Genomic DNA, 12,776 nt, shown 5'->3' on the forward strand with positions numbered 1-12,776 from the left:
ATTAAAATGTATCATAAAGGAAAGGTTTCTTATTGTATTGTTCTTTATTTAACAGAAAAAGGTCACTTCTTGGCATTGGATTTGGGTGGTACCAATTTTCGTGTTCTATTGATCACACTGGACGGTATGAGCTTCGACATGAAGAGTAAAATCTACGCAATACCACAAAGTCTTATGTTGGGTACTGGTACTCAACTATTCGATCATATCGCACAGTGTCTAGCCTTGTTCGTGAAAGATTTAAATCTACAAGATGAAGTACTACCACTCGGTTTTACCTTTAGTTTTCCATTGTCTCAGCACGGTCTAACAAAAGGCTATCTTGTAAGATGGACAAAGGGCTTTAATTGTAGCGGAGTTATAGGCGAGGACGTTGTCGCTTTATTGGAGGAAGCCATTCGAAAAAGAGACGTACGATCTTATATTTTCCTTCTTTACCTTTTTCTTTCTCTATATCTCCACTTACTGATTAACTTTGTTCGTTTAATTTATCTGAAATATGAAACATCGTATATCATCGTGTTGCGATAATTTCGACGATTCTTGACAATTACGAGAATCCCATTACAGTCGTTACAATTTTATACAAAATTACAGGATATTTAAACTCTGCAGGACGTCAAGATCGATGTTTGTGCCATCTTGAACGACACTACTGGTACCTTAATGTCCTGTGCTTGGAAAAATAGAAATTGTCGTATTGGCTTGATCGTTGGTAAGTTTTATAAAACAAATTGAAATATTCACACACAACATTCTTTGACAAATCCTCGATAAATCTTTTTCTCTAACTATTTTTTTCTTTTTCTCTTACACAGGAACAGGAACCAATGCTTGTTACGTAGAGAAAACGAATAACGTAGAATGTGCGATCCCTGGAAATTATTCCAAGGAAAAGCTACATATGCTGATCAACACAGAATGGGGCGCTTTCGGCGAACGTGGAGCCCTCGATTTTATTATCACAGAATTTGATCGTTCGATCGACGATAACTCTATCAATCCTGGAAAACAATTGTTTGAGAAAATGATATCGGGCATGTATATGGGAGAAATTACGAGGCTCGTTCTTGAGAAGCTTGTCAACGAGGGTCTAATCTTTGGTGGCAAATGTTCAAGTGATCTTAAAAAGCGAGGAAAATTCTTCACAAAATACGTATCCGAAATAGAAAAGTGAGTGAACAGTTTGATTTCTCTGTCTCTCTTTCTTTCTTTCTTTCTTTATCTATCTATCTTCTCGTTTCGTTTTTCTTTAATGATAATTTAATTCTTTCAGTGATCCCAAAGGCAAATATACGAATTGTCGTGATATCTTAATGGAATTGGGTCAGCGTAACGTTTCGGATCAGGACTGTGAGAACGTTAGGTACGTTTGCTCGATCATTTCGAGGAGAGCAGCTCATCTTGCAAGTGCTGGCATCGCTACACTTTTAAATAAAATGGGCGAAGAAAGAGTCACCGTTGGTATCGATGGTTCGGTCTACAGATTTCATCCGCACTTTCATGATCTCATGACGGCAAAGATCAGTGAATTGACGAGTCGTCAAGTGAGTCTGCGAAAAAATAAAATAAAGAAATATAAATATATATCTTATAATAATATAAAATATAAAAAGAAATATATATACTATCGAATGTGACATAATACAAGTACAAGAAATATAACATAATATATTACAAGTAATAATATAATGAATATGTATATGGATGTGTATATATATACACACACACACGATTTACGTGTGCTACATATTTCTTGTATACTAAATATATATTATATATATTTCTAAATTTTATATTTATATTTATAATCTTTATTATATGTAATATTACATGTAATGTATTATATATAATTTAAAAAAATTTCTTTCAACAGTTCGACCTAATGCTATCAGAGGATGGAAGTGGTCGTGGTGCCGCGCTGGTTGCCGCGGTAGCTTCATTAAGACATTGAAGACATTGAAGTTGGCTGTGCCACATCAACTACTTAGCATACATCAAATTATACGAAGTAATGATAACGATTTGACACGAGCCGATACTCGAAACACACTTAACATACAGAAAAAGAAAAACATATAATTAATATACACGGACTTACATAAGTGGGGAGACACCACATACGAATACACACGAAGAGAGAAAGAATGAGAAAGAGAAATAGAGAGAGAGAGAGAGAGAGAGAGAGAGAGAGAGAGAGAGAGAGAGAGAGAGAGAGAGAGAGAGAGTGAGAGAGAGAGAGAGTAAGATAGAGACGAAAAAAATGTCTTGTACATAGAGCACAAAACTAACCCTAGCTCGTCAGCCATAACTGGCCAGGGCTAGTCCGTGAGATATAATTAGTTTATAAAGAAAAGAAAAAACAACAAACAAAAACGAACCTCTACTTATGACCTCGATTTTACGTACACACATACACAAGCACACACATACATACAAATACACCATTGTACGGATCTTTTATCATTAACTTATTGTTAAGAGGCGCGCGTATCGACAAAGCAAACATAGACACACACATACACACATACATACATACATACATATATGTATACATATACATATATATATATGCAAACACATATATATACATATATATGTATATATATATGCATAGACACACACACACACACACACACACATATGTGTATATATATACATAGGGACCTTCGAGTTAGTTTAACGAAAGAAACGGCGAAAGACCTTCTGGTAGAAGAGAACAAGAGATCTAAACACTTAAAATATATTCATCGGCACCCTTGGATATCTGAACAAAAAAAAAAAAAAAAACAACACAAGAAATTTCTAAAATACACCTATTAATCGTATATTTTGATACGAAGAAATGAAAAAAAAGAAAGAAAAAAAATAAGAAAAAAAAAAGAGGCAAGAAAAAGAAAAGATTTGCTTTATATGTAATTCTCACGACAAAATTCAAAATCATTTTACTGCCAAAGGGGCTAGCCGAGGATCGTATAGATAAATAAATTGTGTGATTAGTGAAAAACGAGACGCGGTATAATTTATTAAGTAAACAAAAATAGAGGAGAAAAGACACGAAGATGAAGAAGATGAAAATGAAAATAATGATGAAGATGAAGAAGAGGAAGAAGAGAGAAAGAGAGAGAGAGAGAGAGAGAGAAAACATAATCAAAGAACTTTTTTATTTTTCTTTCTCTCTAATTGTTGTGTAGGACGTACGGAACGTCCAATTGTCGATATAAACAAAAAGAAATAGATATATAGAAAAACCAACGAGAGAGAGAGAGAGAGAGAGATTATCTAAGAAGAATGTGTGTTAAAATGGAGTAGCTACAAAGTTTGCGTCGTTTGAAATATATTTTTAGACTTTTAGATTATTATTTAGACACGGTTGTGCTTTCGTAGAGCTCGCATTTTCAAATCAACATCGTTCGTTAGAATTTAAACGTTCGATACGTGATAATGCATATCGTCCGATCTCGTCGAAGACACGATCGATATTTTTGTTCTCTCTTTTGAAGCTGTACGAGCATCAGAAAAAGATATTAGTAAAGAACACAAAGATATTAACAAATATTTACTTCGTATCGCTTCGATGCTTTCTCTCTTTTTTTCCTTATTCTTTTTTTCTTTGTAATTTAATTTTTAGTCTACTCAATAATTGTTCTCATGTGTTTAATTTAAAACAAATTTTTGTGAAAACAATGGACTCGATAAAAAAAAAAAAAAGAAAAAAAAAGAAGAAGAAGAACAAAAAAAGAAAAGAATTTTTCGATTAAGAATCGAAATTTTTATAGCCAATTGTTTTCGCGAGTCTATTGCTCTACTAACACGACAAAAGAAAAAAAAAGAAACAGAGAGAGAGAGAGAGAAAGAGAGAGAAGATAGCAATCATTCAATAGTACTCAACTTCGTGGAGTATACATGAATGTTAGAAGTAAAACAGAAATGTTCCTACGTTAGTAGACACGTGCAACGGTATTCGACGTAATCGACGTTAGTTAATAAATGGAATGAGATAAGGAGGAAAAAAGAAATAAGAAAAAGAAATATCGAAGAATATTAAATAAATTGGTGAAGTAAAAGTGACATTCGAGTGAATCCAACGGCCAAAATTATTTGCACGGAAAATCGTCGAGAAAGGACAAGAATAAAAAAAAAAAAAAAAACAAAAAGAGAAAGAAAGAGAGAAAGAAAAAACAAGAAAAAGAAAAGAAAAGAAAACCATAAATTTGGTTGCTATATTGTATTCGTCGTACACATTCTTATCGTTGATACGATAAGACGTAATAGAATAGACAGTGATAAAGATCGAATATAACAAAATGACTTACCTACGTAAAAGCAGTACTTTTCAGTGACTGTCGTTATCGTTGAACATATATTTTATTTTATATTTTATTTTACTTTTTCTTTTCCTTTAATTTCTCTATACGAACATCGTTAGTTCTTCCAATCCTCGTTCCTTGTTCATCGACTATCAACACGATGCTACGACGTTTACGAAGACTTAAGTCGGTGAGTATTTAATAGACGAATGTAACAATCGATCGTTCTGAATTATTTATGAAAGAAACAAAGAAGTGAAACAAGAAGTTTGTTATAGATTACGTTAAATTGCGTGAATAATCGTAAGTCGTTCGCTTGAACGCATGCACTTTTAGAAACTGTATAGCTCGAGAAATTATAGCGACGAAGTAATTATATTTGAAAATATAAAACGTGATTTTTTATTACTATGTCTGATCGTTTCAAGATCTTCGAATGAATCCAATTAAAATTTGTTAATTATCTAATTAAACGTTTCGATCGTGACGCAACGATTACTGCCGACGATGAGAAGAAATGAAGTTAAAAAATAAATAAATAGATAAACAAAATTGGAAATAAAGGCAAATTCATTATAAAATTCTACTCGAAGCGCGCGCTCGTCGTTGTGTGCAATAACACAAATGCTTCGAGATACATCATGGAAAATATGGAAAAAGACGCTCTCGAGAATGAACGTTTTTTTTTTTACATTTAACTCAACGATATTAGATGCTGTTGACTTGTACACTTGACATTACGAAATAAAAGATCTTAAATTATAACGCTTTCGTTCTTTTCGAGTAAAGAAAGAAAACAACAAAATCTCTTCCTATGACTTTGAATTCGTTCCAAGAATAAATAAGATAATATTTTCGCGATATGTTTACATCAAATTAACGTTAACGATCGTACTAATTAATGTTAATCGTGTTGTTTTTCTTTTTTTTTTTCATTGGAATTAAAAGCGTTCCTTATCGAAAACGTGTGAGGAAAACATGTATGCGTCGACGTACGTATACATATATATATAGAGCTCGTATTTTGTTATCTTAACGTTGCCTCGCTGCTACCTCTACCGTTGAAAAGTCGAACTAACGTATGTCAAAGCTTCAGAGTATAAGCTCGCTGAGTACTCGTATGGACGGACGTGTAGAGGGAGAGAGAGAGAGAGAGAGAGAGAGAGAGAGAGAGAGAGACAGACAGAGAGAGAAAGAGAGAAAGAGAGACACACATTGCGGTTTGACAAGCGATAGAGAATGTTGTGTTTCGCGAGATCACGAGAAAATAATGCTGGTATTGGTTCAGCAGCGCCTCTGATTCGATCGATCTACATTCCGACAAGATCCTCGGCAAAGTAGAACAATGATTAGCGGCATACACGTCGCCTTAAAAAATGCTATCGACGTGGTGAGTGATAAGTGATAATTGTCCTAATCGTATTCCTCCTTTTGTCGTTTTTTTTTCTTGTTTTCTTTTTTCTTTCTTCCATGAAAGCATATCTTTTGCGTTATTTTGAAATTTTTAACAGTACAAGGAAGTGTCATAGATTTATGTTCGCTGCAAAAGAAAAATATTCAAAACATTTCCACCTTCACAACGTTCATCGATCGTCCCTTCGTAGTTGTCGCGCACACGCTCTTCAAGGTCTCTTTTCTCTCTCTCTCTCTCTCTTTGTCTGTCTATCTCTCTCTCTCTCTCTCTCTCTCTCTCTGTTTCTCCCTCTCTCTGTCTCTCTTTGCCGGCCTCTAATTGTATTCTCTAGAGCACGTGTCATATTTATTTTCCTTATACGTCCTTTCATAAGAAACGAAATTATAAATGTTTGATTTCATTTATCGTTTTCAACTTCAATATGAGTTTAATAACTTCTATTGATATTGATCTATAAATACTTCATTTATATCGACTGATTGCAATGCGATACCGTAATGCGACATCGAAATTATAGGTTCCTCTTTTCTCGTTACGTAATTTAGTATTTATGTATACTTGAAGCATGTGATATATATATATAGTACGCATCTAGTTTCATATACATATATACATACGTATATATACCGCACATATATATATGAGCGGTTTATTTCGAAATTGGCATGTCCATTTTTTTGAGATTGTAAAAAGAATATGTAAAATAAAATCGGAATTGTGAACGTTAACGTGAATTTTTTTTTTTGGAGAAATGCAGTTAGGTCGTTTTCAAAATAAACGGCTCATATGTATATATTTCTCGCGCCTCGTACTATTAAACTTTCTATCACATCTGATTTTAAGATAGCACCACCGGCTACGCCGCTACAAGACTTCACATACCACTGGAAACAACTTATGAACTTTTATATCAACCACTTGAACGATTGCAAAGTTCCAATACAATCGACCAGTATACCAAAACATCTCGATAGATTACTTGAGATTTTATTGGAAGAGGAACAAGATGGGAATGATCCTGGGCCATGTTTGGAGTACTTATTGCAGCACAAACTTTTGGATCTGTTAGCTTCATTAGCAACAGCTGAGACACCACCTGGTATGAGAGTGGTCTGTCTTTCATTCCTAAGAAAATTACTTGGTCGATCAAAATACCCGTTGCTACATCACACCTCGATCTATTCACCTATACAACGTTTGATCGTACTCTGCAATGGGAACTCACCGTCTCCGATCGAAACCGAAGAGATTCAATTTCTCTTAACGCTCTGTTTCTTAGTCTGCAAGTATCCGCACGTGACGAACATAATAAACGACGTACCAATGCTACAAAAACCAAGTAGCTCGAATCGTTCAAGTTCGGAAAGATTAGAAGTTGAAAAGGTTACTTACGTTCCAAACAGAAAAAAGAACAATTCTAATCCTTTGTTCGAACCATTGAATACACAAGCGATTGCCTTGGTAAATCCGAATCTTTTGAATCCTGAAAACAATAGACGAAAGTCTTTGTGTTCTAATATCAGCTGTATCAAGATAGACGTACCATCTAACTCTTCCACGCGTTCGAACGCATCTACTTCTTCCAAAGATACGGAGAATATATCCCAATCCTCGAGCCCGCTCACACAAAATGTTTACTGCAATTCGACATTGACTATGAACTTGCCGGATGATACACAAAACAATCAAAATATTACGGATAAACTTTGCGATGAACTTGACAATCCCGTAGCCGAGATAGAAACGTGTTTACAAAGTATGAAAGACTTGAGACTTACCGAGGATTGCAAGACGTGTGACAAAACGAATAATCCAATGGAGAACAATTGCGGACGAAGTCTTTTGATACCTTCGCGAATACCAGCGAAATCAAAGTGCCTTCTATTGGAAGCCCTTATGAGCTACGTAAACAGTGCTGTAAACAATCGTGTTTATTTGATTTTATTTGATTTGATTTTACTTCATTTTATTTATATGGGATCTCTTTCAACGATCTTTCATTTTCCATTCTAGGACAACACGGTTAGAGTGAGAGCTTGCGAAGGCATCATGGTTTTAGCTTCGCTCGAAGATACCACCTTCGCTCAAATGGTAGCACAAAGCGATTTACCGTCAATTATAACTAGTCGTTTGGAGAATCTTTTCAATGCCATACCAGCTCACGTAGATCCAAATGAGATCGATGTTGTCGACGTAACTTGGGGTTTGGATTCGCCCTTATGGACGAAGGAAAAGAAGTTTCCTGGTTGTCGACAAGTCGCAGCTTTTTACATGTGGTTCGATTATTGTAATCAGCTTATAAGAGAAGCTTCTACGGATGTAGCCGATGTATTGGCAAAGCACGTTAGAATAAATTTCTTCGAAAAAATAGTTACGCCTGCGCTAGCCGATCATCAAGTTATTCTCGTAACGGCGTTGATCACAAAATGCTTGAAAGAGCTTGCATCCTCTACATTGTGTACAGGTATACGCGTCTTTGTACATGAGATGATTATTAATTTATAAAAAAAAAAAATACAAAAGCACATTTTGGAAATTCTTAGAGGTGAGCTACTGGCTTGTCGGACACAATAGGCATCCAGAAATTCCAAACGTTTGTACGTCTCCGGTTTTGTATAGATTAATAAATAACTGTTACACGGACAGCGACGAACTGACGGTAGAGACGTTGAAATTGTTCGAAGAAGTTATAGATAAAAGAAACGAACATACTCTGCACTGTCTTGCATTGATGTATTTGACAAGTCGAGGGTATTACGATAATACGGCCGCAGATAGTGCCATTACATCCTGGAGCGACGAAGAAGATGAAAGAGAAAGGGAAAAGAAAAGTACATTAGATCTTTCTTATGAACAAAGTCATAGTAGAACTTTGGCTCCGAGTAATATTCATAGGATCGTCAATTGGTGAGCGCTAATGATTTTTTTCAGAATGTTTCAATATGCACTTTAATACCTTATTAGAACATGATTTTGCTTTAGCTTCTTATCTCTGGTACCACGCTATCTTCAAACCGATCCTGATATCAATAGTTATGAAAGATGCATGGTTGTTCTGGAAAAACAGTATTCTACTGTATTAAGGGATTGTTTTTTAATGGCATGGCCTTTGGAAGCAGTAACGCATGACGACTCTGCTAGTTCTGATTCCAGACCAGAAGCTGATCATGGTGCTACACGGTTTTACATGGGACCTTTTTTAACTATGCTCTTCGATAAAGTTTGCAATATGTCTAAGCAAAGATACGAAATTAACTTGCAACTTACGGTTGTAATCTCTAGATTAACACTCTTACCGCATCCATACTTGCATGAATTTTTATTAAATCCTCTTTTACCGCTAGTGCCTGGCACAAAAAGTCTATTTACTTGTCTCCAGAAAGTAGTCAAGCAGCTAGTTAACGAAATACCAAAGACCGCAGAATCTAAACAAAAATTGAAAGAAACAAGAGAGAGATTATTGGACGACTGTATCCACGATGTGTAAGTAATTATTTAAATTTTTTTCTTACGTAATAAAAAACAATGAAGATAATATCTTGACTATATTACAGAGAGAAGGAAAATACATTGCTCGAAACTGTTGTAGTTACAGAAGAATTTTGTAAGGGACTTGCCGCAATAGCATACGTCAAATATCATCATTCTATGTGATACTTAATATAAAATGAACAAATTTTAGTCATTAATGTGTTACTAATGGATGTATTATTGTTATTGTATTATTTTAATTATGCTCGGATAAAATATTATTTCTGAAATCAATTTGTATTATACATATATATATATATATATATACATACACACACACACACATTATATATATCTATGATGTGTGATGTGATGTACGCGGGCGCGTAGTATATATATGTGCATATACATACGTGTATATATATATAAACTAATTTAAACACCGTAGTAGTATTTGACATAAAGATCTTTCATGATCAACTTAATATCTCTAATAAAAAAGCTATTCAAACTAAACATTTGTAAACTTTACGTTTTTGGTTTTTACAAACAAGAAGAAAATACATAACCTTAATTGCGGAAAAAAACTTTCAGACATTTAACAAGAATAAAACTTCCCCATGGAAAATATACCAAATAATTCTATTTCAACACTCATTAATCAAATATTTTTTCATTTAACGGGTTTCGAGTGTAAAGATCAATCAATTATCAGAGTTAACAATGAAAAGTTATCTGTAAATGGAGACTTGTATTTTCTACCTAGCCTCAAATTATGGAAAACCGTTTTAGTGGATAAATTAAATTGCAATGAAAATTGTACTAATATTTTGCAACATTGCGCAGACATTAGACATAATGAGTTAAAACAAATGGAAAAGATTAATACTAACGAAAAGGTAAAATGGAGTAAAAATAGAATACATATCAAAATATAACTTAACCTATTTCAATACATTTTTTTCATGTTTAGATAATACAATATTATTGTGTTTAGGTTTTTCAATCACTCATTTTAGCTAGTAAAACTTGGAATTTAAAGATAACAAAATGTACTTTACAAAACGAACGAGTTTGCCTATTTTTGGAAAGACCATCTGTTATAAAAACTATTATAAATACGGTCATTGAAAAAGGACGATCGTTTGGAAGAAATGCATCTACAAATGAAAATATTTGCCTAACATTTCTTCCAGATGAACAATCAGAATTAACTAGCATGAGATTACAATTAATAAAGAATATCAGTGAAAGAATTTTGGATTTGCAAGGATATTGCGTATGCAAGAAAGTTTGTCCTAATGCTATTATGTTAAGCAGTAAGTCTCATATAGAAACAACTGAAGATTGTAAAAGATACGTGTGTGGTGTGGTTAAAAATTCTGAAACAAATACGAAAGAAACAACATTAACTTGGAGGAAATATGTATATAATAAAATGGAGACAATAATAGAGCTAAATGATCAAAAATATCTTCACACAAAGAAGCAAGATATTAATGATGATCCTTTCATTCGAAATATGGCAGAGGCTACTATCAGTTTCGAGTTACTGGCTATTAAACCCAGTCGTTCTGTTTGCATTAATATTCATACAAGTGGAGACAGAAGTCTTACCAATACGAAAGGTTTTTTTTAAATTATATGATTATAAATATAGTTTGAAAAATTAACAAAAAATAAATATAGTTGAAGAAATTACAAATTATTACGAATAAAAATATTGTTGTAGGTATACCTTTCATATTATACAATACTGCTAGAATAGCTGCGATTATAAAAAAATATAATGAAGGTATATCCAACGGAGAGTATCCAGAATTAACAAATGTCGAGGCTGTAGATTTTTCTGTTTTAGACGATGAGGTAAAACATTGATATTTACGATGCTATTACTATAATTTTAAAATTGCATATTTTGTAGGATGAATGGGAACTCATTTATAACTTTATAATGGGTTATTCTCAAGCCATAGAAAACAGTATCAAGCATAAACCCACTTTTCAAATTTGTCCACAAGTTATATGCATGTTTTTATCACGTCTATGTCAAAAGTTTAGTATTTATTATAGAAGAATTAAAATATTAACGGTAAGTTGACCATAATTATTAATTGTATAATAATATATACAATACTAAATTTTTCAATAACCATGCATTACTTACAGGAGGGATATAAGCATTTATATTCAAAGTTAATAGCAAGAATTTACATGCTAAAAGCATTGGAAATTATTTTACAAAATACTCTTGCAATATTCAATATAGAATCCGTTTCTGAAATGTAAGAATTCTTGGATGGAGTATTCGCCGGTCGAATAACTTGTATTAATTTTAATCAATTTAACAATCACGTTATTTTATACGAGTTAAAAAAAATAAAAGATAATATTGTGGAAGCATTAAAATATTTCTCAAATTTACCGACTTTATTACGACTTACGATATCTTTTACGTTGGATTAACAGAAGAAGAAAAAGGGAATAATCATCTATCATATTAATTGACGCCATTTAGAAAATTAAAATTTATAAATATGAAAAATATTATTTTATACAGTACGATTTTAATCTATTCAGCAATAGAATTCAATAATAAAGTAATAAGTTATCATTTCGTCAATTGCCTCGACACTTGCTATCATAAAGATAATCTCGATGACTACTCGAAAAGGTCGTAACCGCGATCCTTATCAAAACTTTCTCCGATCAAGTTCGATCGTTAATCCGACTAACCTTCATCATAAAACACGAAAAACAGAAAAAATCTCCTTTACTTTTTGATGCACTAGAGAAATATTTCCCGATTAAGAAAAGACAATATAAGATGCGTCTAACATCGCATCGACCATTAAAAATCGGAAGTGGTCGTTTTCGTAACTTTGAAAATCGTAAGAAAAATTTCATGGCGCGAAAGATGGCGCGATTACGAACGCTCGATTGGAAGAAGGGTATCGTTCGTGGTAAAAAGAAGAGAAAGAGAAAAAGAAAGAGAGAAAGAAAAAAGGGAAAAAAAGAAAAAGAAAGAAAGAACATAAAAAAGAAAGAGAAAATCTATCGACTCTTTCGAAAGCATAATAATATAATCAATCGCGCGATCCGTTGGTAACCTTTAAATTTACGAGAGGTTATATTTTTTTCTATTTCAAGATGGAAAAGAAAAAACATAGACGAAAAAAAAAAAGAAAAAGAAAATGGAGAGTATCGTTCGAAAGGATGTTTAATAAGAGAGACTCGTAAAACTGGGAACAAAGGTTACGAGAAAATCGTGCGAAATATTTTGGCGGGGAAAAAGAAGTAGCGAATAGAAAGGAGTAGGAGGAGGGTCAGACTTCGAAAGGGATCGTTGTCGTGCATCGAAAGACGCACGCACGATAGCGTGCAACCGAGCGAGGCGAGGGACACGGCCAGCTGTTTGTTTTGTTTTCGGGCATGAGATTCACGTGACACCACCGGTGCTGGTGGCGGCTCGCGCGGTAGCGCCGTATCAAAGACGGCGATTGGACGAGCCGTTGCATTCGCGCACCGTTGAGCCAATCGTATGTGGCGTTAGAAGGGAGGCCTGGTGCTCCTACGGTGCA

The 12,776-nt window shown here is 33.8% G+C and overlaps 3 protein-coding genes and 1 long non-coding RNA gene across 9 annotated transcripts in view; 3 read left to right on the top strand and 1 right to left on the bottom strand.

The window, feature by feature from the left end:
• Positions 1-2,802, top strand: part of LOC127072798 (hexokinase type 2) — a 23,435-nt gene extending 20,633 nt beyond the window's left edge. For all 4 annotated transcript variants that reach the window (XM_051013527.1, XM_051013526.1, XM_051013529.1 and 1 more), the window contains exons 3-7: positions 56-411; positions 616-715; positions 819-1,173; positions 1,277-1,547; positions 1,877-2,802. In XM_051013527.1, coding sequence (XP_050869484.1) covers positions 56-411; positions 616-715; positions 819-1,173; positions 1,277-1,547; positions 1,877-1,954 — 1,160 coding nt within the window. In that variant the 3' untranslated portion in view covers positions 1,955-2,802. The remainder of the gene's footprint in view (positions 1-55; positions 412-615; positions 716-818; positions 1,174-1,276; positions 1,548-1,876) is intronic.
• The window catches only part of LOC127072810 (uncharacterized), an 11,900-nt gene extending 4,252 nt beyond the window's left edge, over positions 1-7,648 (bottom strand). The window contains exons 1-4 of one of the 2 annotated variants that reach the window (XR_007785594.1): positions 7,503-7,648; positions 7,268-7,361; positions 7,117-7,207; positions 279-492 (exon numbers count right to left, since the gene is read on the bottom strand). This is a non-coding gene — a long non-coding RNA (uncharacterized LOC127072810). Of the gene's footprint in view, positions 1-278; positions 493-1,405; positions 1,554-7,116; positions 7,208-7,267; positions 7,362-7,502 lie in introns of those variants that run through there. The other variant, XR_007785595.1, reaches the window with a different exon arrangement.
• LOC127072788 (FHF complex subunit HOOK interacting protein 2A-like) overlaps positions 1-9,711 on the top strand; it is a 158,807-nt gene extending 149,096 nt beyond the window's left edge. Inside the window, exons 2-7 of one of the 2 annotated variants that reach the window (XM_051013503.1) lie at positions 2,618-5,700; positions 6,568-7,641; positions 7,738-8,188; positions 8,268-8,631; positions 8,707-9,207; positions 9,279-9,711. In XM_051013503.1, coding sequence (XP_050869460.1) covers positions 5,656-5,700; positions 6,568-7,641; positions 7,738-8,188; positions 8,268-8,631; positions 8,707-9,207; positions 9,279-9,378 — 2,535 coding nt within the window. In that variant the 5' untranslated portion in view covers positions 2,618-5,655 and the 3' untranslated portion in view covers positions 9,379-9,711. Of the gene's footprint in view, positions 1-2,617; positions 5,701-6,567; positions 7,642-7,737; positions 8,189-8,267; positions 8,632-8,706; positions 9,208-9,278 lie in introns of those variants that run through there. The other variant, XM_051013504.1, reaches the window with a different exon arrangement.
• A 104-nt stretch (positions 9,712-9,815) lies between these two features.
• Positions 9,816-11,604, top strand: LOC127072801 (DALR anticodon-binding domain-containing protein 3). Its single transcript, XM_051013534.1, has 5 exons — positions 9,816-10,094; positions 10,193-10,823; positions 10,928-11,061; positions 11,120-11,287; positions 11,365-11,604. Exons 1-5 carry the CDS (start codon positions 9,816-9,818, stop codon positions 11,482-11,484), a joined length of 1,332 nt encoding a protein of 443 aa, XP_050869491.1. The 3' UTR covers positions 11,485-11,604.
• The last annotated feature ends 1,172 nt before the right edge of the window (positions 11,605-12,776 follow it).

This window comes from Vespula vulgaris, chromosome 2 (assembly GCF_905475345.1).
Source record: "Vespula vulgaris chromosome 2, iyVesVulg1.1, whole genome shotgun sequence".
NCBI classification, from domain to species: Eukaryota; Metazoa; Arthropoda; class Insecta; order Hymenoptera; family Vespidae; genus Vespula; species Vespula vulgaris.

What these genes read in the sequence shown, in the direction of transcription:
- LOC127072801 (XM_051013534.1), top strand. Translation starts at nt 9,816, where the DNA reads ATGGAAAATATACCAAATAATTCTATTTCAACACTCATTAATCAAATA. An exon ending in AAGTCTTACCAATACGAAAG is followed by an intron (nt 10,824 to 10,927) that starts GTTTTTTTTAAA and finishes ATATTGTTGTAG; the next exon opens with GTATACCTTTCATATTATAC. An exon ending in GAAGAATTAAAATATTAACG is followed by an intron (nt 11,288 to 11,364) that starts GTAAGTTGACCA and finishes CATTACTTACAG; the next exon opens with GAGGGATATAAGCATTTATA.